General features: G+C 44.2%; 2 protein-coding genes across 2 annotated transcripts in view; both read left to right on the forward strand.

The window, feature by feature from the left end:
* Positions 1 to 1,412: 1,412 nt before the first annotated feature.
* LOC122373858 (CD82 antigen-like) lies at positions 1,413 to 14,344 on the forward strand. Its single transcript, XM_043352248.1, has 9 exons — positions 1,413 to 2,203; positions 6,476 to 6,549; positions 6,724 to 6,856; positions 7,147 to 7,226; positions 8,184 to 8,363; positions 8,792 to 8,917; positions 9,306 to 9,416; positions 12,426 to 12,509; positions 13,096 to 14,344. Exons 2-9 carry the CDS (start codon positions 6,484 to 6,486, stop codon positions 13,156 to 13,158), a joined length of 843 nt encoding a protein of 280 aa, XP_043208183.1. The 5' UTR covers positions 1,413 to 2,203; positions 6,476 to 6,483; the 3' UTR covers positions 13,159 to 14,344.
* A 502-nt stretch (positions 14,345 to 14,846) lies between these two features.
* LOC122373857 (innexin inx2-like) overlaps positions 14,847 to 19,786 on the forward strand; it is a 43,816-nt gene continuing 38,876 nt past the window's right edge. The window contains exon 1 of the mRNA XM_043352246.1: positions 14,847 to 14,992. Coding sequence (XP_043208181.1) covers positions 14,978 to 14,992 — 15 coding nt within the window. The 5' untranslated portion in view covers positions 14,847 to 14,977. The remainder of the gene's footprint in view (positions 14,993 to 19,786) is intronic.

Genomic DNA, 19,786 nt, shown 5'->3' on the forward strand with positions numbered 1-19,786 from the left:
ACGGGCTTTCGAGCAAAGTTAGGTACCGTCCTGTGCAGGAATTCTTCAATCGCTGGGAAACCGAACTTATGAAGGCGCTGCAAGTTTGGTTAATCATTTTAAAGGAAGATAAGTGGGATGAAATTGTAACTGACTGAACTAGTTTGAAGCTTCGTCCCTGATGCTGCGAAAATAACTCCTACAGATACTATAGCCGTTTACACGATGGGATGGGATGCCTGGCGAATGCACCTAATTTGACCAAATCTGCACGAAATATCTGTTACAGTAAGTATGTTCACATCATACATTTATTCCAGTGTTTTTATCGATACGGATATTACTGTCTGATAGAATGACAAAGAAGGCATAAAAGCAATCAGTGCAACCCTAGCGCATAGCTACTAAGAAACACACTGAACCTAACTTGACAAAATTTGCACCAAATCTGCACCTACCAGATGGCCGTCGTGAAATGGTCTCATTTCAAGTGGGTTTGCCTTTGCCACAGAGATATATAAACCTCAGGTATTGTAGTCTGCAAACATCATTGCTTAGGTGGCTAGTTCAAGAACAATGTAGAAAAAATGTTTACAATCTTTACCACCAGACATCTTGGCGATGACTTCAGATAAATAACTCGCAGTCAAGGTCAGTAATCTACGTTTACACTAAGTGCGGGTACAGCCTCAATATCCTAACGACGTTGGGCTTCTTTGCCATTTCGTGATTGCTGACATCAGTCAATACATCTATCAGGTTTTGTGTATTGCTATCCCCTGGTTGTTTGTTCCGAGTCAACATACACTGTTGCCAATATTAGAAACGGTAACAAACTATACCAACTCCCTCTAAGCGTAGGTAAAAATACACACGTTGTTACGAACTTCGAAACACACGCCAATTTGCTACCAAGTCGTCTGCATAAATCGGGCAAACAAACCGGCAGAAAACTGACTATACGAGTAGATTCCACGCGAAATGTCAGAAATAGCGAAGGTGTACATTTCAGGGATGCCGCTACATTTAGGTCGTCCTTTTTTCCATAAAAGTCCCTCTTCAGCGATACTTGACTCCGTCATATCACGCCCAAGAGCCCTCGCCTGTTCCATATTCAGCCTCACCCCTCTCCGCCCCACCCCCCAGCCCCCAAGGCCGGCCCACTGACCCACTCGGCTTTTGTTCACGCCAGTCAGGAATCGACGACGCGTACCTACGTACCAACCGCGCAGCCTCCCAGGGCTGCGAGAAGTCCAGTTAACGATCCAGCCAGCTCGGGCACCTGCGCCGCGCAGCATCCTACCCCCCCCCTTCCCTGCTGCGTTTCTGTGCGTGAACGCTGCGCCGTCGGCGGGGGGGGGGTCGGGGGGGGGGGTCGCTCCGAGTCTGGCTGCTGCCATCCTACGGTATCCAGCATCCCAGAGCCGCGTATTGATCGTGGGCTCCGAGCGGTGCGCAGCACGGGCCGGCGGAGAGCCGGGAGTCGCTGAGGCCAGAACAGAGCGGCGTCTCCTCCGTCCAGGAGAGATACCGTCTGTCGAGCGCTGGTCGTGGGAAATTCCGTGACGAAGTCCGTGAGGTCCGTGAGGAGGTCGTGAAAGAAAAGAGTGACTGAGATCGGAGGAACCTGATCCTAATCGGAGGCGCTGTCCCTGTGAGTGCAGTTGTGTGCACAGTGTGCCAAGAAGAGTTCGTGTGACGGTAGCGTTGAGTCCATCATCACACCAGCAACCATCTCCGTCAGAAGAACCATCTCGGCTGAAATCTAGTTTTGGTGCGTCCGGACGGTCACCGTCTCAGGGTACCGCCCCGAGCAACAGCTTCGGGCACGCCCACCGGCTCCCCCGAGGTCAATATTTACAGTGCCCAGAGCGGCGGGATGGGAGGGAGCGTGCTGTAAACAGCCTCTGTGCCGTGCGGAGCTCGTAGTCTCCGGTCAGGTGACAGGTAGAGAGAAGGAAGGGGAAAGGAAATAACAGTGATTAGGTAGCAAGTAAAGTGACAGCTGCGGTAAGAGAGTGATAGAATATCGTGAGCGAAGGAGGGCAGCAACAGTGGAAAAAAGGCGCGGTAGACGAAAGTGAACAGGCAGAAAAGGAAGGAAGTGGGAGAAGGGAGCGGCTGGTGTGACCTCCGAGATGAAGTTACAGGAATCGTGATCGGTTCCTGAAGTTGGTGATCGGAGACTGGAGGACACCAACACCGCACAGTGCACAGTGCACAGGTGAGTGGAAAAAGTGGTCTGGGGTTTTGTGTATGGTTATAACTTTTGACAGCCTGTCTAATAGACTTGCAAGTACATATTTTGCCTAATGCTTTATTTATTCCTAGGTTATTTTTACAAGCAAGTTATATCAACAACCTAAGCACAACAAATTACTGAATTGGCTGTTGCATGCAACGATCTCGCCTAAAAACGGATGGGTAATATATACGAGACTGTAGCTCTGAATGCTCTTTCTGGATGTCATAGAACTGTGAGTGTGGAGGCCGAGCCAAAAGCATTATAGGGCTTGAAGTCATTTATTTATGATAATATAAGCATCATAAATGACTTTAAAGTTAAAGTAGTAATTCTCTCGTATATTTACCAAATAAAGACTGGCGCAACTACTCCCAGACCACAAAACTTCCCAATAAGGAACAGAAATAGTTTCGAAGCGGGTAGAACTTGGCACAGCAGCCGCCTAAACGATTCAGAACTCTCATAGCCTAGCCATCGAGCCCTCGTTCGACGTCAGTGAGGCTTGTTGTCATTAAAGCCTGAGTTTGATGGGAATCCAAAGTCGTGAACTTAAAACATCTCCAAGCCAGCCAGTCGTGAATGCAAAAGTTAGTGCCCCTTCGCTGGATACTAAATCGAGCGCTAACCATGTAGGTACCTATTATGGTTGGTACTTGGTACTACTATTCTTGAAAAAAATCAAAATTTAAAGTCATTTCAACTGTAAATTCATAACCATATTCAATGAAGACCTTAAACAGATCTAAATTGTAGAAGTACCAAACCAATGCACATTCAAGCAATGGCGGATCCAGCTCCGAGCTTTGGGCCGCAAAACAGGAGAATTTAGTGGTTCTTTGTATTGTATTGTATTGTACTGACATCGCGTCTCATCCACTAGTGTGGCTTTCATGAGAACAAGTACAGATATAAAATGTTAACATGGATGAGTGGGAACAAAATCACATCACAATAACTATGCACTCCATTGACACACATGATGTTCAAACATTCGGTCGATCTATCATCCCTGTGATTGTACCAAGTGTTCTTTCAGCCGTCTTTTGGAGCCCCCACGAACAGACTGGGGCAGCGCATTGTACGCGGAGACAGTCCTGTACATAAACTGCCGCCGGCCAGTTTCTGTTCTGATCACCGGCGGTCGCAACTGTTGCTGATAACTGGCACGTGTGCTCCTGTCGTGGACCTGACTGGTGGTCGTGATCGACTGGGCGATTGTGGCTGGCTCGCCGATGACCAGTGCTTGACGCAGCAAGCAGATACAGCGGTACATACATAGGTTGTGAGCGGAAAGCCAGCCTAACTGTGAGAGCACGTCACTGATGTAATCGTGTTTTCTGCGTCCAGATAAAACTCGGGCACAGAAATTCATAACCTTCTGAATGCGATGCATGGCCTGCTTTGGAGCGCTGCCATAGACGGGAATACAGTATCGAATGATGGAGAGCACTAATCCGTTGATGACAGTGGGCATGACATCGCCCGGCAGTCTATGCTTGGCGTGACGCAGACCAATCAGCAGACCATTACTTTCAGATTTTCCTTCCAGCAGACTTTCCATGCACCGCACATAGGCGTTATGTTAAACTATGCAGTTTGGGATGGGCTATTGGCCTAATTGCCCTTCCCTAGATCCGCCACTGCATTCAAGTAGGTATTTTGTCACAAAGTAATTGTTATCATCAACATACGCAGGTCCATTCCCAGGGTACAAATTACCCTTTGAGTCTCTGCCAACATTTAAAATCTGAGACGCGTCCGTTGTCGGCAGTGGGTCATAACAGCTCTGGAGGTAGATAGCCCCGCTCATAAACACCACGGAACGAAGGTTTACAGGCAGCTTTCAACACTCCTGAAACTGGCTGAGCTCCAACGTCCCCAGGCGAACCAGTTTTACGTCCACTCCTTGCGACTGTTTAGCATCGAGTTTCAGGATGATGCTGATTGTTCGAGAAATTTTATTTCGTTCACCAAACGCCAGTTTCACACAATAAGTGCCGTCCAGAGTCCAGACACCGTTGCTATGCTATAAACCGTTGCCATATATTATGCTGTCGCTAGCTATAAACACATCATCAAACCATTTTTATAATCAACGGTACTGTTGTGTCACTTATCCACACACAGTTTCCTATATATTAACCCTCGCATGTGTAGGGGGGGGGGGGGTCGGATGGACCCCCCCCCATGGTTTTTCGCGAATAACTCGCGTAAAAAGCGGCCGATCGCGACGAAACTTTCAGTACCCTCGCATTGATCAATTTTACACCTACCCTGAAAATTTCATGACCCTGACCCAAATGACCTTTGACCTGTGACCTCTTTTCCGAGACCATGTTTGGCCGGAATCGCGATTTCGCGTATGTCGGCTCGCACTAGCCGCGTGTTTGCAAGCTTTTCGTGGTTTCAAACGTTCAAACATGTGATTTGATGTTACTCCCGTGTGTGTCAAGGTCACCTGAAGGTCAGGTCAGGTCATTGACCTTTGGTGACCTCGGGTGACCTCGGGTCACTTTTTCGAGTTCTACATGTTTCTAGGCTAGTTTTTTTAGCTGAATTCGAATTTAGCAACCATTTGAACATTTACGAAGTAGTTTTGGTGACTTCGTAACATGTTACGAAGCTGTCAGAGGCGGTTGACACGTACTACGATTACCCGTCACGACGCCTACTGGTTGACCTGACCTGACCTGACCCGACCTGGTCTAAATGCTTCAAGACATCATATGTGATCAAAACTAACACGATATTCGTGATCAGCACCCCGAAAAACCCCTTAGCAGCCACACTTTACGACTTTCTAACAGGTCCCGATTTTCCCGACTTTGGGTCACTGACCTGACCTGGAAGGTCAACCAATGACCTAGGACCTTAAAATTGGGTATCATCGGCTTCCTCTCGTCACGGGCAACACGCTCGTTTTTTCCGCGAAGCTCTAGCTCGATCAGGGGCCAAACGGCAAGGGGGGGTCCAACCGACCCCCCCCCCCCCCCTACACATTAGAAGCTGGCAAACGCCGCACACATGCGAGGGTTAAGACTTAATCTGAATTCAGGTGGTCCTACTCACAACAGCTGTCCGAATATTTTGAAAGTCGAGTTTTGGTCGAAGTTGACCTCGAAACAGCTGGTGCAGAGCCGCTCGGCCATATCAGGGGTCAAGGTCAGCCGTCGCGATTCATTACCAAACCATTGTGGCCATTTGAGCAGCATTATTGAAAGGTATCGTAACATATTATGCATAAGATCAGTCATTGTTTATGTCCCTTGATGAAAAATAGCACATCGCCATTGATGCAGACTGGCAGAGTTGATGCATGGGCTAAAAAAACTCAAAACTAAAACGGAAGTTGGTACGGCAGCGTGTTTGAAAGCCAATGGGGTAGCAAATAAAGAAAAATATTATTATAGCTGCTTCCACTTTCGGCACTTACGCAAACGGCCATGAAAATTTTATGCCCGACGTCTCCTCGACGGCATTATGCTTTTTGTCGAACGGTAATGGGTTAGGTTTGAAAAAGCATAACTTGAAAAACTAATCAAATCCCGAACTACAGGCGGGCGGGAACTCTTTGCCGTGCACCTTGGTGACGCCACGGAAAAAAAACACGAATCCACGTGAACTGCCAACGACTAAGGCTAACGGGCTTTCAGCACGAGTCGATAGCACCTTAACCTCTCCATCGTTAAGTGATAGCACTCGCCAGTCATTAATTTCCCGTCAATAGTGGGCCGGATGGAGTGCCGCAAAGTCGGGACATTGATACCCGAGGCACGGCGGCCTTTAGCAAAGATGGTTTTAGCTCATGGACGTGTAAAGCATTTGATAAAGTTGTGGAAAACCAAGGAAATATGAAGTTGTGTTCCTTTGCTTTTCATCAGCGAAACCGCGTAAAGCACATACCGACAAAAACACATCCCTGCCAAAGAAAGATGTTATATCCATAGTGTGCGAAAGCTAGGTCCTAAAGAAACCAAACAAAAAATAAAACAATGATTCTAAACTATTTCACAAGACCTAAGACGCCTAGCCAAACTAACAAAACAGCAAATAGCGTACACGATTGAAACACGATTATTGTTTATGTTTTTCTAGGATAGGTAATCGATTGTCAAAATATACCTTAGAATACATTCATACTCATTATATTGACTGCAAACCTATTAACATTCCAAGCAGCAAGAGTTATCCATGTTTTGTATTGCTTGTCTGTTTGTCGTTGTTCTTTACGGATTGCGTCTGCTGTTTCAGGATCCAAAATGGCTGTCGGCTGTGGAGCTCAATGCGCTAAGTCACTTCTCATCATCTGTAATTTGATATTCTGGGTAAGGCTGCTTCAAATTACTTAGTAAAGTTGTACTGCTTTCTCAAGTTAACAAAAACAAATATGTATTTGAAGCTGGTAAAAATGTTAAAAGATTGGCAACTTGCAACTGTTGGATGCAACAACTACAATGAGCTCAGTAATAAAATGGAATGGTTTCTTTTCTCGCCAACAGGTGGCAGGAGTGGCAGCGCTCGGTCTGGGTATATGGATCCACCTCGACAAGGGCAAGGGTCACCTGTACAACCTGGTAACCATAGACACGGTTGGACCAGACGCAGTCAACCAGTTCAAGTATTTACTCATCGGTAAGGCGCAACTATTGTCTCACTTACACTAACAAAACGGCAAAAACGACAAAAAATCAACAGGCAAACGGATTTACATAGAGCGTCCTCTGTAAACTATTATTATTATTGTTTATTTCAAATTGTTTTTGAGTAATGCTATTTTTTTAAAAATTTACAATCAAGCTGATGTAGTTTTATAATTGATTATCAAAGTATACCACCGAACAGAGCAAAAAACGTTCTAAAAAAAACTTAAGCAACAAAACTCACAAAGTGCAAACTAGAATAATAATAACTATTTGTCGCAGGTTTGGGAGGAGTAACAGCGCTGGTGGCTTTGCTCGGTTGCTGTGGAGCCTGCAAGGAGAGCAAATGCATGCTGGGAACGGTAAGTACTGAGTAGAGCCCAGCGAAAGGCGATTAAACTAATTAAATTTGAATAAGTTATTGGTATACTTTTCAGAGTTATACATTAGACAATTTTAAAGTCCCACTTACACTTTGAACACTTGACTTCTTATTCATTCTAGCAATATTTGAATACTTGACTTCTTATTCATTCTAGCATCTCAAGTCTTAGAACACTAGCATCAATGCAAGAATGGATTGACTCTGGGCATTCCACACCAAGCTCGTCAGAGGGGAGTGTTTTGCTGAGTTTAATCGAAATCAGTGCTTTCATTCCGATAGTAAAACTGTGTTTGTGTTCACCATCGCTTCTTATGAGACACTCCCTTCACAAAGGCACCACACTTGCTCAATGCTTTAATTATCTTATGGTCTATCAATTGAAACACAGCCCACGATCTGCCAAATAACAAATGCAAAGCAGTAAACTAGTGACGCCATTTTCAGCAACGTGACTTCCCGTAGGAAGTATCTTTTGCAAGTATTAACACCAATGACCTCAATTTAGCACTTTGCCTTTCCATTGGCCGTACTTCTGACGTCACAAGACAAATGATGTCCTTTTGAGCATTTCCCTTCCGTTCCTTTTATTTTTACACAAATGACGCCCGTTTCAACACTTCGCCTTCCGTGTTTATGACGTCATTTTCAGCACTTCGCCTTCCTATTGGCCGTGTTCCTGGCGTGTTTACACAAATGACGTCATTTTCAGCATTTCGTTTTCCTATTGGCCGTGTTCCTGGCGTGTTTACACAAATGACGTCATTTTCAGCATTTCCCTTCCCACTGACCGTTTCTTTTGTTTTTACACAAATGACGCCATTTTCAACACTTCGCCTTACTTAGGTACTGGCCGTGTTTATGACGTCATTTTCTGCACTTCGTCTTCCTATTCGCCGTGTTCCTGGCGTGTTTACACAAATGACGTCATTTTCAGCACTTCGCTTTCCTATTGGCCGTGTTCCTGGCGTTCGCGGCGCTGGGCATCCTGGCGGTGACGTCACAGGCCACTCTGATCAGTGACGTCGAGGGGCGGCTGCAAAAGAGACTGAGGACCGGCTACAACCAGACCGAACAGGGTCTCTTCACCGTGGCTATGGACTTTGTGCAGGTGGAGGTGAGGCTGCCGGTTATCGGAAGGTCGCCGGATCGATTCCCAACAGACACACGCCTTTAAACTTAGCCAATTTTGATTGTCCTCACGTGCCTGATTGTGTTATGAACGGAGACCTTGTTTAAATAAATAATCGATATGGGGAAAGTTCATGTTTATTTTGCGTTTCGTTTTCCAATCGCAATCGCAATGACAGATTAGTCTTCATTTTCGTGACTTGGAGAGAAAGAGATTGACATGTTATGAAATATGAATGCGTTGCATTTATTACCATGAAGTACCCTAATATTTCACCAATGATATCTTCTGTGTCACTGCTGGAATTAAATGCCATTTCTTGTGTGCATGAACCAATTACTATTCGATGACGACTGGACGGCGGATTTAAATGTAAGCACTGCACAATAACCTTTGACTGTTGTGTTTTCCAGCGCAAGTGTTGTGGCATCCGCGACTCCACCGATTATTTCAACTCAAAATGGCGCAACTCAACTTTCGCCAAAACTCCGGAGCTAAAAGAAGTTCCTGACACCTGTTGCGTCATCAAGAATGAAAACGTGAGTCTTGAGCGACCCACGTGAGTTATGATCTGAGTGAGCACATAGTGACCCACGTGAATTCTAATTCTGGGTTCTGCTTTGAGTTGTAATTTGAGCTCCGATGATTCTGAGCGATCCTGTCCTTCGGACAATTATCCAAGTCAAGGCGGCTAGCAAACGTGTAAATGGAGCGAATTTTACTTCTGAGTAAACCAAAAGTGCAAGCAGGTTCCGAGCAGTTAGTTTAGTTTTTATGGTTCTGCTAAGTACTTAAATATTTACGCCGAGCTCAAGGTGAGCCGGTATCTATTGTTATAGGAAATCAGGAAAGAGAAACGACACTGCACAATGCACACATACCTACATTTTACAATCACAAAAAAATCACAAAATGGTGTGTTTTCAGGATAAGACGGCGTTCCTCCACCCGCGGCCTAAAAATTCCCAGCTCTGTCAATCATCCGACCCCAGAAAATACGGCACCGAGGAGGACGGAGGACCCTTCCGCCATACTGTGGTAAGCGTTATAGCTCGCGTAATTTCTGAGCCAACTCAAAACTGATTATGATGGCTGAATGGAATGAGCAGGTTGGAATTTGTTGTATCACTGAATTTGTGGCATTTGTGAACGAAACATCGTTTTTGCAGAAGTCTTATATAACTAGTTGCAACTTGCAAGCACCACAAGATGATTCCTAGCACGTATTTTATATTACTGACCGGGCCGACGAAATTATTTGGAAACGAGGTTTGCAAAATTGACGGAGGCCCGAGTGCGGAGCACGAGGGCCGGAGTCAAATTTTGCAAGCCGAGTTTCCAAATAATTTCGTACGGCTGAGGTCAGTAAGATTTTTCCTACATGCTGCATACCTGTTAAAGGAAAAGGGCCACCCTTAACATGGGGATTGAAACTGAGATAGCCATCTTGTAGCCCGTGTCCGAAAACCGGTCTGTCTACCACTTTACGGCCGATTTCGGCCTCTATTCGTAGTTATCGGCAATTTTAAAAGAAAATACGCCAGGAATGCGTCCTTATCCCAGGAATGCGTTCTTATCCGACAATACAGCCACCCGCGGCGAGGCTTTGGTTTTTTACCAATCAGCTCCAACCAGCTCAGCTCTAACCAATCAGCTTATCTGACACAATCCGACGAGTCTGTCTTCTGAACGCTGATTGGCTTGAGTGTGACGTCATCGCTATGCCATCATACAGTAGGTGCCGTAGAGAGTATCAACATAGTACCAATATGTTAAATAGTTTTAAATACTTTTTCGCGAATTGTGCACTTCTGGCACCAGTTTTAAAAAGAAAATGAAAGATAATAATGTCAAAATGAAAAACAACGATATCTTCATATTTCACGAAGGTGGCCCTTTTCCTTTAAGCAGTTTCGACAGGTTTTGGCGGCACTTTTATTATCCGATATTGTTGTCCATAATTTCCTAACAGTGATTGTGCTACTGCTGTGGATAAAGCTTTAAAGAAAATTTATAGAAGAAAATGCATCAAAACTCCTTACTTCAAAAAGAATCGCGTCTGAAAACATCAACTCAGAATGGCACAACAAGTTGATATCGGCAAGGAACATAATACATGAATGATTTGCTACGACATAAGAACAAGAAGAAAGCATAATATTCCTAGTGATTAAACGTGAATTTTCCAGTGCTCTTGCAAGAATCTTTCCTTTATTCATGTAATCGTACTTTGTTGATGCCCTATGGCTAAACTTCGTGAAATACATTATATTTTCCATATTCTACATGTTTGTTTCGAGGAAAGGACTACAAACTTTTGTACAAAATATTTCAAAACCCTTGATGAGCAGAGCAGATATTGTTTATCAAAAAGGTTGGTTTTCTAATTTTACGAGGCAAATATCATGCAATAATGATGTCAATTATACACTCCCTGTCAATCATACCTCTGGGCTAATGCGATAAACAATAGCTTAGAGGTCATTGCCCTGGGCAGTAAACCCGGGCAGTAAACTTTTGTTTACGCCCGGCCTATCAAATAACATGTCATTTTGACACCGACAGTTTCTTGGTCATAGTTTTACCATAGTGTAATAAATAACACTTATTATTACACTATGGTATGGTTTATGGTTATTTATTACACTATGGTTTTACTGCCCGGCTCGTGCTGTGCTTAACCCGCGAGTTGCTGGGGGGGGGGGGCGTTAAACGCCCCCACTTTTTTCGCCGGGCCATAGCATAAAAACCCAAATTTTGGGTACCTGTAGGGAATTGATTGAAGTTTATTGTGACAAAGTTTCCAAAAAATCGGTCGGAAAATTTTTCAGATATCGAGGTTTTAGTGACGTCATGATTTCTGAGTTTTCGACCAAAAACGGCATATGTTCAAAAAATCATATAAAATCACAGAATAGATATACAGACATGCCGTAAACGCCATTAGACTGCCAATACCATGAGCAATCTAATGGCTATCTTCGATTATTGATTATTGTTCCGCATTTTCCAAAATCTTGAACTAAATCTTGGCAATTTCTCGTGACTAGTTACTTAACGACCATGATACATCAATTTCTTAAATTGAACTTTTTGAGCCAAACTCGTACACGTATGAGAAAAAGAATGTCACCATCGTGTTCTACGCTCCAAATTACCCATAAAACATTTACATGTGTCACAGGCTGCGAATATCAGTTTTGATTTTCGGGGATATGTGCCTACCCGGTTGACCTGACCTTGACCCTGAACTATGCTTGACTGACCCCTACATGGAGCTGACACTCTTGTAATCCTTATATGATGGATTGTGCACCGTTTTAACAGAGTTTATGACGAGAGGCGCCCATTGCGAAGTCCTGAAGTCCATGCTACTGAAAGTCCGATTTCCGGTGTTTGACCTGACCTTGACCTGACCTGTGACCTCAAAATTCAACTTTCAAGTACTCAGCTGAAGCGTCTCGTCGCGCTCTTTCGTTTGCCGCCTCGTGCGTTTCGCTGCGCCTATTGGTTCTCGAGTATCGGCTGGGGGCGTTTAGCCGTTTAACGCCCCCCCCCCCCCCCCCCCAGCAAACGGTGGGTGGCGAAATACCCCAGCAACTGCCGGGTTAAGACATACCCCGGCATGTAGGAAAGCACTTGAGTACACCGAATTGTTAAGTGACTACTGACTTGTAATGTTTGAACGTATCATTTGCCGGATATTGTTTAAATGTTTATAGAGCAGGAAAACATTGTGAAAGCTGCGTTTTGTTCTTCCCTCGTAGTCGTGAAGATGACAAATTACTCTAGCACAAACCATCCGTTTTTCATCGAAGAAAAAACCAATACCACTTCTCATCTTCAAAAAAAGACAGCAACAAACGCTTATAAACAAACATCACAACCTAACAAGTAACACGAGACGTCTATCATTGACGTTCCCATTTCTCCTCATCTCAAACCCCATTGAGCAGATGGCGCCACGTGCTATCACGCCATGACCACACAGATGTCGCTGTGATCGCGAACTCCGTCCGCTAACTACGTGCTGTGGTTTTCCACCAGGGCTGTATGGCAGAGATCCAACGGTGGTTCGATCAGGAGACGACCATCCTCCTCTGCGCCTCGCTAGGACTCGCTGGTCTGCTGGTAAGCGCCTGTGGTCATACTCTGCATGCAATCGCGGACCAGGGTCCAGGGAGTCTAGGCTGGAGGGACAGAGAAAGGACTTGGCAATGCCAGACGGATAGGTATAAATCAATGCCTGTTTTTTCCCTGATAGCTGGAATAATTGTTCTAGTTTTTTTCATTTATAATTTCTCGCACGTTGGCCGACATTGAAGTTGTCTGCTCAAGACCGAGAGGGGGCCAGTAAAACGAAACAAAATTTTGACGTTTTTTTGTCCCTTTCTGGTTCACCGTTCAGTCATCTCTTCACCGTCTCTACAGTTACGAGCATATAAATTACGAGCTCAAGTACAATAATTGTTTGACGAGATGCTGTTAATAAAAAGAAAAATAGACCCTTCCTAGCCCCAATACCTTCACGTAATCCGTGTTTGAGTAACTTTATTTTTATATGGTAGAAGTGCACTCGTATACCTATGAATAACTCTTGTTGGGCAAATCAAATCCTGACGCTGGTCTGACGACATTTCCCTCCTAACAAAACGGGATACATGGACGAACCGCTTCAGACATGTTTACAATAACCTACTTTCTTTCTTTTTTGCAGGTTTTCGGCATGCTATTCACCGTCTGCTTATGTCGAAACGTCGAGGAGGAAGAAACTGCCTGAGCGCGTGGTGCGAAGACCAATCACAACAGAGCTTACTCGAGACAAAGTCCAACTCTACACTGCTAGTAGAACGCACACATGCGACCCTAAGTCCTGACCATCGGCCAGTATTCTCTGCTGTATGAGTTCAGTACTGACACAGGAGTAAGTAAGTGGTGGCCACTCGTCAGTTTATGGTGAATCTCATGTTATACCTGTATCTGTGAACGGTCGGTGTGGATGTCTTATATTATGTGTGATACGCTCCCGCTAAAAAAAATGTGTCCACGGCTGGATCGTAATCGACATTTGACGTTCTTGCTGATCAGAACAAAAACTGCAAAAGATGGAAGCACACAAATGAAATATCTGTCCCTGAACAGTTGTCAACACAAATAACGAACTCTTCGACAGGACAGCAGAAGGCGTAATTTTACATTAAAATTCAGTATGTAACTCTGCGGCGGTGCTTATGTATCTCACTAGAGTAACCTACAGCGTGCAGTGGTGTAATTTATTCGTAATTAAGCTTAAAAGGCGAAAATCGGCGCGCTAACCACTTATAAACGATCTGAACAAAGATCTACTCGTTACTCGTCAATCGCAGATGAAGCAAGCGGGACATCAGAACTTTCCCTGAAATCCCATTGCCACTTGGATCAGGATGATGAGCCATAGAGTGTTACTGTGTGATTTCAATGGAAATAGGTAGACTCTGTGTTGTTTGTCGCTTTAAAGCTGCGGCGAGGACGGCTCAAACTTGAGCGCGAATGGTCGGTAGCATGGCTTGAAGAGTATCACATTCATGTGGTCGCCTTTTTGGTCATGAATTGCTGCGTTTACTCTTTTGCCTAGCGGTGTTTGCAGAAAAAAATAGTCGCCAATACATTGAATATCAATGTATCGACTACTATTTGTCGAATATACGCCTGCAATGTTACGAGCGCTAAGAGTATTCTGGCACTGAAAGTCGTATTGTCTGCTGTTTAGATTGCTGTTACGCATACATGACCGACTGAAGTACTCGTACGTACCTTCTAGGTCATCTGTTTTATGTGAGCAAAGTGCAATCAAGCTCGTGTTGTTTGATTGTCACTTCTCCATCGTATATGTCGTCGGTTAAATCTTCTCCATCGCTTTTAGGCCTATAGTTGTAAAATGATATGTCACGTTTTCCTTCTGGATAAATACATGTTTATTTTGTAAATTGACTCTTCAATATTATCCTGGAGGAGACATTCGATGAGGTAGTGTATGCAGGTAAGTAGAAGTAGTGTGCACCGGCCACCGATCATGACGGCCAACAAAAGATAGCTGCTCTTAGCCCGGTAACATAGTCGTTCAGGTAGAGCTATTGGGCCAATGCTGATAGAGTTCGGATGCTTACGTTATATGTGACTGAAATTGCGATTTGCGAGTCATCAACAATTAGTTTTTATGTGTATTTCCTGGACTGACTCGGTGTCAGAGTTTGAAATGTACGGCCTGGCCACAGCGAGGGTAGGAGCACTTTAGCATTTTCGGATGTAGCTCAGAACTTGATTATTTTCAGCTACCTTCTCAGTTAGGTAGGTATGCAATATGTATTGAAACACTCTATGTAGCTAGCACTTAAAACAGGGCCGTTAATCAAATCATTTAATCCAGTGCGATAACCAAAGCAAGCAGACGTCATAAATGCGCATGCGAGTCTTTTGATAGTTTTGATAGGGTACAATCATTCCGACGCCCATGGCCGTAGGCTCACCATGCTGAGATCCGCCTGAAAAAGTGGCGGCAAAGCGAGTGGTGAGTGGTGGTTAAGTGTATGTTATAGGGAAGCTCCGAGAAGTTTTTCAACATGGGAGAAGACAAGGTAAGTTATGTTTTTCTTATGCATCTATCCCGAGATTCATATTTTGCTAGCTTTGAGCTACAGTCATGTTTTTGCTTAGTTTAACATGGTTCAACTGGGCTGAGACTTCTATGTACTTACCCCTCGCCGTCCGAGGGGGTGGCGGGTGCCGCCCCCCATAGGTTTTTTTTCGCGATAGCTCCAAACGCGCAAGCGATAGAGAGCTAAAACTTGACATACCTAACCTTTGATTCAGGCCGGATCTTTTGACACCAACCGCATTTTCGGGTCGGGTCAGGTCACTGACCTATGGCGTCATAAGTGAACCTCTGCAAGGTCTTCAGATGTCGCAACTTTGCAACGCCCTCACTGCCAGAGGAGCTTTTACAGGGAAATGAAACTTGCAGGATCTAGTACCCATTACAAGTCTCATAACTTGTATATCTCGGATTTTTCCTAAAGGTCATATGAAGTCAGGTCATTTCCGTGACCTCACCATTATAAGTCAATGGGGAAAAATAAAAACTGCTATTCTGGCGCCGGGAACGATTTTTAACTATCTCAAGCACACAGAATCGTGATTTTATGCACTCCTTGCATGGTTAGATGCGTCACTTTTGCAATGTTGGCCTTGCGTGACGTCATTTATGACGTCATCAAGGTCATATTAGTTTTTCGTCAATAACTCCCGATCAAATTAAGCTAGCGAGACGGAAAAGTCACCAATGGACTCAGGAAGATCTGCCGAATCGAATGATATGCGACATAACCTCTTTTGACCAACTTCGTGACCTGGGGGCGCTGACCTGACCGTGACCTGAGGTCAACACAAAACCCTAAGTTGACCTGACCCATACAAAAAGTATATCATTCGACGCGCCTGAGCGAGGCGAACACGATGCTGCCAAAATCGCGGCTCTGTGGCCGTTTTTTGCGAAGTTATTCACCAAAAACTGAATCGTACCTGGGGCACTTGACCTAACCTCAGAGGCCACCGGTTGACCTAGGACCTTAAAATCGAGTACCAATATCTGCGTCTCGTAACGGCGCACACGCTCGTTTTTTTCCGCGACGCGCTAGCTTCACCAGGGGCGAAACGGCGAGGGGGGTCGTACCCGCCCCCGCCCCCCTCGGCCGGCGCGTATGTGGAAAACCAATAGGTCCGGCGAGGTTTAAGTCGGTGAAATGTAGTCAGGAAAACTGATTTTCAGGATGCATACAAAAACAATACATATAAAACACCGGATTTAGTTGTAATTCCGCATAATGCTGTAAATTACGAACGAGAATAAAGAACGAAGCGAGTTTTTTAGTACAACAAAAACTCTTAGTCGCGTTCTGCTGGGGGGGGGGGGAGGGTGTTTGAACACCCCCTGCGGTTTTCAACAATATCTCAAAAACGGCGGAAAACGTTTTTTTTTTCGGAAAACGTTTCTCTGCAGTGACTTTTGACACCAAGCATGTATTACGTTGATTTTACCAGTTTCGCGTTTCTCTCGTACAGACGCATTCGAATGAACTATAACATGACCTAAAAAGATCAACTTAAAAATTTAACCTCAAGGTCACAGAAAAATCATGCTACATATCAGTCGATAGTGCTGCTTGTTGAAATATAATATACCGTAAGGTGGGGCCGCATTTGAGACGGATTAACAGTTTTTGCCTCTGCCTTTAAAATGGTTCCTATTTCATATAGCATGTAAATAGCAGAAATCTAGTTCTCTGTGACCTCTTTCCGAAAGACGCATTTTGGTGCAGCTAGTGATAATGAAAAAGGAATTTTCTTTAAGTTAAGCCTGCCTCAAATAGCCGCACAGGGCTGGGCTATTCGAGACAGTTTTAGTTGCAAAGAAATTGATGAAAATCGGTTAAGCAAGGGATAGTTTTTTATCGCAATGAGATTCCAAATTAAAATTTGGTCCTTTCGACAAAATATTTTCCGGAAATACTGAATGTTTACTACCTATATAATCAATTGTTTTCCGTATTCGTAGGACACAGCACTTAGGTCAGTTATAAAATTGCATCATTTTATGCTAGGGCTGTGATGATATGATGTGATGCTTAACTTTCAAAATGATAGGATAATTATCAATAAGTATTCATAAGTCGACAGTGAAATTTTCCGGTTACGTTTTTGTACGTAACTCTGGCGGCGCAAAAACAGATATGTATACCCAAAGTTGGTGGGACTATTTGAGACAAGCTCGCCACCCCATAAAGCACACCTAAATGTATAAAACAAGGCAAAAAAAAATTTAAAAAAATATTAAATGAATGGTCCGTAAGACCGATGGTTCCATTACACATCACCCTGCGTGATATCAGAGAAATGTGGAACGGTTTTGATTATATACCGATTTTCCTACATCGCTGCATGCTGTTTCAAATGGCCGGTTACAGCACCACATCGAACTGGCTCATCAACAGCACGTCCGGATGCCAAACAGCCCCCAACGGTATGTCTTCTGGCCAACCAGAATTGACATGAGAAATAAAGGTTCTAAGAAAAATAAAGTGGTGTCGATTTCACCTCCAAGTTCGGTGCCCTGACACCGCCTATGAATAGATATTCTAAATCAAGCATTTTATCACATGTTTTTAACATAATAAGACCATTCCTAACCCATTTCGGTGACCGCACCAGAAAAAAAATGATTTATTATACATTTTTGTATACCTCCAAAGTCAATTACCTGTAACTGCCTATCATTTTTTCGAAATGCTTATTTTGATGATACGTGTCTATTTCTGGCTAATTTTCCATCCGATAAGCAGTAGTTGCGTCCAAATCGGTTGAAAACATGGCCGTTGCGAGCAGTTGAAAAGGCATCTGCAATTTGCAGTTTTTATCCCTCTATGTACTGTCCCCTCCCCCTATTTGTTTTTTGGGGATTTCTCTTTTTCAAAATGTAGATCACGTTGAGTGGGGTCGGATGCCGTTTGAGTTTAAAGATCGGCCGATTAGATCTCGAGATATCACTGGAGGTTCTTAACAGCCCCCCCCCCCCCGCCACCAGTAGGGGTAGCCAGGAGCCTGCCACTAATAGGGTTACCGTTAAAGTAGGTATTCAACTATTCAGCCGAGCGCGCCCCGCTGGCGGGGCAAATTCTGCTTCCGCTTCCTAAGGTATCTTCGAGAAGCAACTATAAGCATAGTTATAAATGGACAAGTATTGTATCGAGAGTACATGAACCTCCAGGCTCCACGAATCAAACTATTAAAACAGTTACATTTAAGGCGTACCGGTTTCGTCTATTGACTTCTTCAGCGCCGTATGAAACAAGGAACAAGAAAACGAGCACAACATCAATCGTTTGAAATAAATAGCACGTATTTCTGAGAACAAGGTCAGAGTAGTCGGGTACCTCCTAAATAAAACGAAATCATACATATTTTCGTGAACATGTAACAATCTATTCGCAACATGATATTACAATAGCTAAATAGTATTATATCAATTGACGGTGCATATAATATGTTTTCACTTCTCTCACTCTTTCACTCTCTCTCTCTCTCTCTCTCTCTTTCTCTCTCTCTCTCTCTCTCTCTCTCTCTCTCTCTCTCTCTCTCTCTCTCTCTCTCTCTCTCTCTCTCTCTCTCTCTCTCACTCTCTCTCCCTCCCCTCTCTCTCTCTCTCTCTCTCTCTCTCTCTCTCTCTCTCTCTCTCTCTCTCCCTCTCTGTTCTTTTCCCACCTCCCTCTCTTTCTCTCTCACTCTCACTCTCTCATTCTTAATTTTTATCTAGATCAATGATGCTCAATTGTGCTGCAGATTTCGCCCATTTTATAAACCCCCCGTTCGTGTTGATCGTTTCGTTAGTTGCGATGTACGCTGCTTCGGTTGCTTTTCTAATCGCTTTTGAAGAGCATGAAGCTATAATTTCTGTCCCCTCCCAGTTCGGTAAATGTCCCGTTTTGTTCGCATGAGCCACAAAAGCGCTATGTTCCATAAAGTTACGAAAATCTCGTTTGTGCTCCTTCAGTCTAGTTTTTGCTCCCCTGCCTGTTTCTCCTATGTATGCCTTTTCACAAATCCCGCACGGTACCCTATATACTACACTCTTATCTGACTTGTCTTTCTTTTCTTTCTTTCGTATCATCTCGCCTATTTTTCGACCAGATGTCACAGCTGTGCGCGCGCCCGTCGTCTCGATTCGCTTGGCTACTACGTTCGCTAGCTTCGAATTCGGTATGGTAAGGTAACGTTCGTTTTTCTTTCGCTGTCGTTCAGTCTCTGCTCTATTTCGGATCTCCATTGCCTTCCTTTTCAGATTTAAAAGAAGGCCCTTAGGGAACTTCAGTCTAATAAAAGAATCTAAGACATGTTGGATTTCCTGCTCCAGATACTCTTCGCTACATATGCGATAGGCCCTAAGAAAGAAACCTAAAACTACTCTCCGTTTCACTCTATCACTGTGTCCTGAATAAAAATGAATGTAATCTTCTTTGTTCGTTGGTTTTCTGTAAACTTTGAATTTTAGGCAGTCTCCTGTCCTTTCTATTTCAGTGTCTAAGAAGGGGATTCTACCTTGCTTCTCATGTTCAATAGTAAATTGGATCTTTGGATCTACTGCGTTAAGCTCATCTAGTTTTACGTTTAAGTCCATGTCACTTGGAGCAACAACCAGAACATCATCAACATATCTTACCCAGACTACGTTGTCCCCCATGATACTCTGGTAACGATGTTTCTCTAGCCACTCTAAGTACAGGCAGGCTGCCACCGGACTCAGTGGTGAGCCCATGGCTAATCCGCTATGTTGAAAGTATTCTTCAGACTCGAATGTGAGGCCACCAAAGTTCATGCAA

This window comes from Amphibalanus amphitrite, unplaced genomic scaffold (assembly GCF_019059575.1).
Source record: "Amphibalanus amphitrite isolate SeventyFive unplaced genomic scaffold, NRLGWU_Aamphi_draft 001562F_arrow, whole genome shotgun sequence".
Classification (NCBI taxonomy): domain Eukaryota; kingdom Metazoa; phylum Arthropoda; class Thecostraca; order Balanomorpha; family Balanidae; genus Amphibalanus; species Amphibalanus amphitrite.

Bases quoted from the DNA above. Each gene is read 5' to 3' on its own strand.
- LOC122373858 (XM_043352248.1), top strand. From the start codon at position 6,484: ATGGCTGTCGGCTGTGGAGCTCAATGCGCTAAGTCACTTCTCATCATC. The intron at 8,918-9,305 runs GTGAGTCTTGAG...GTGTGTTTTCAG, and splicing joins GCGTCATCAAGAATGAAAAC to GATAAGACGGCGTTCCTCCA. The intron at 12,510-13,095 runs GTAAGCGCCTGT...TCTTTTTTGCAG, and splicing joins TAGGACTCGCTGGTCTGCTG to GTTTTCGGCATGCTATTCAC.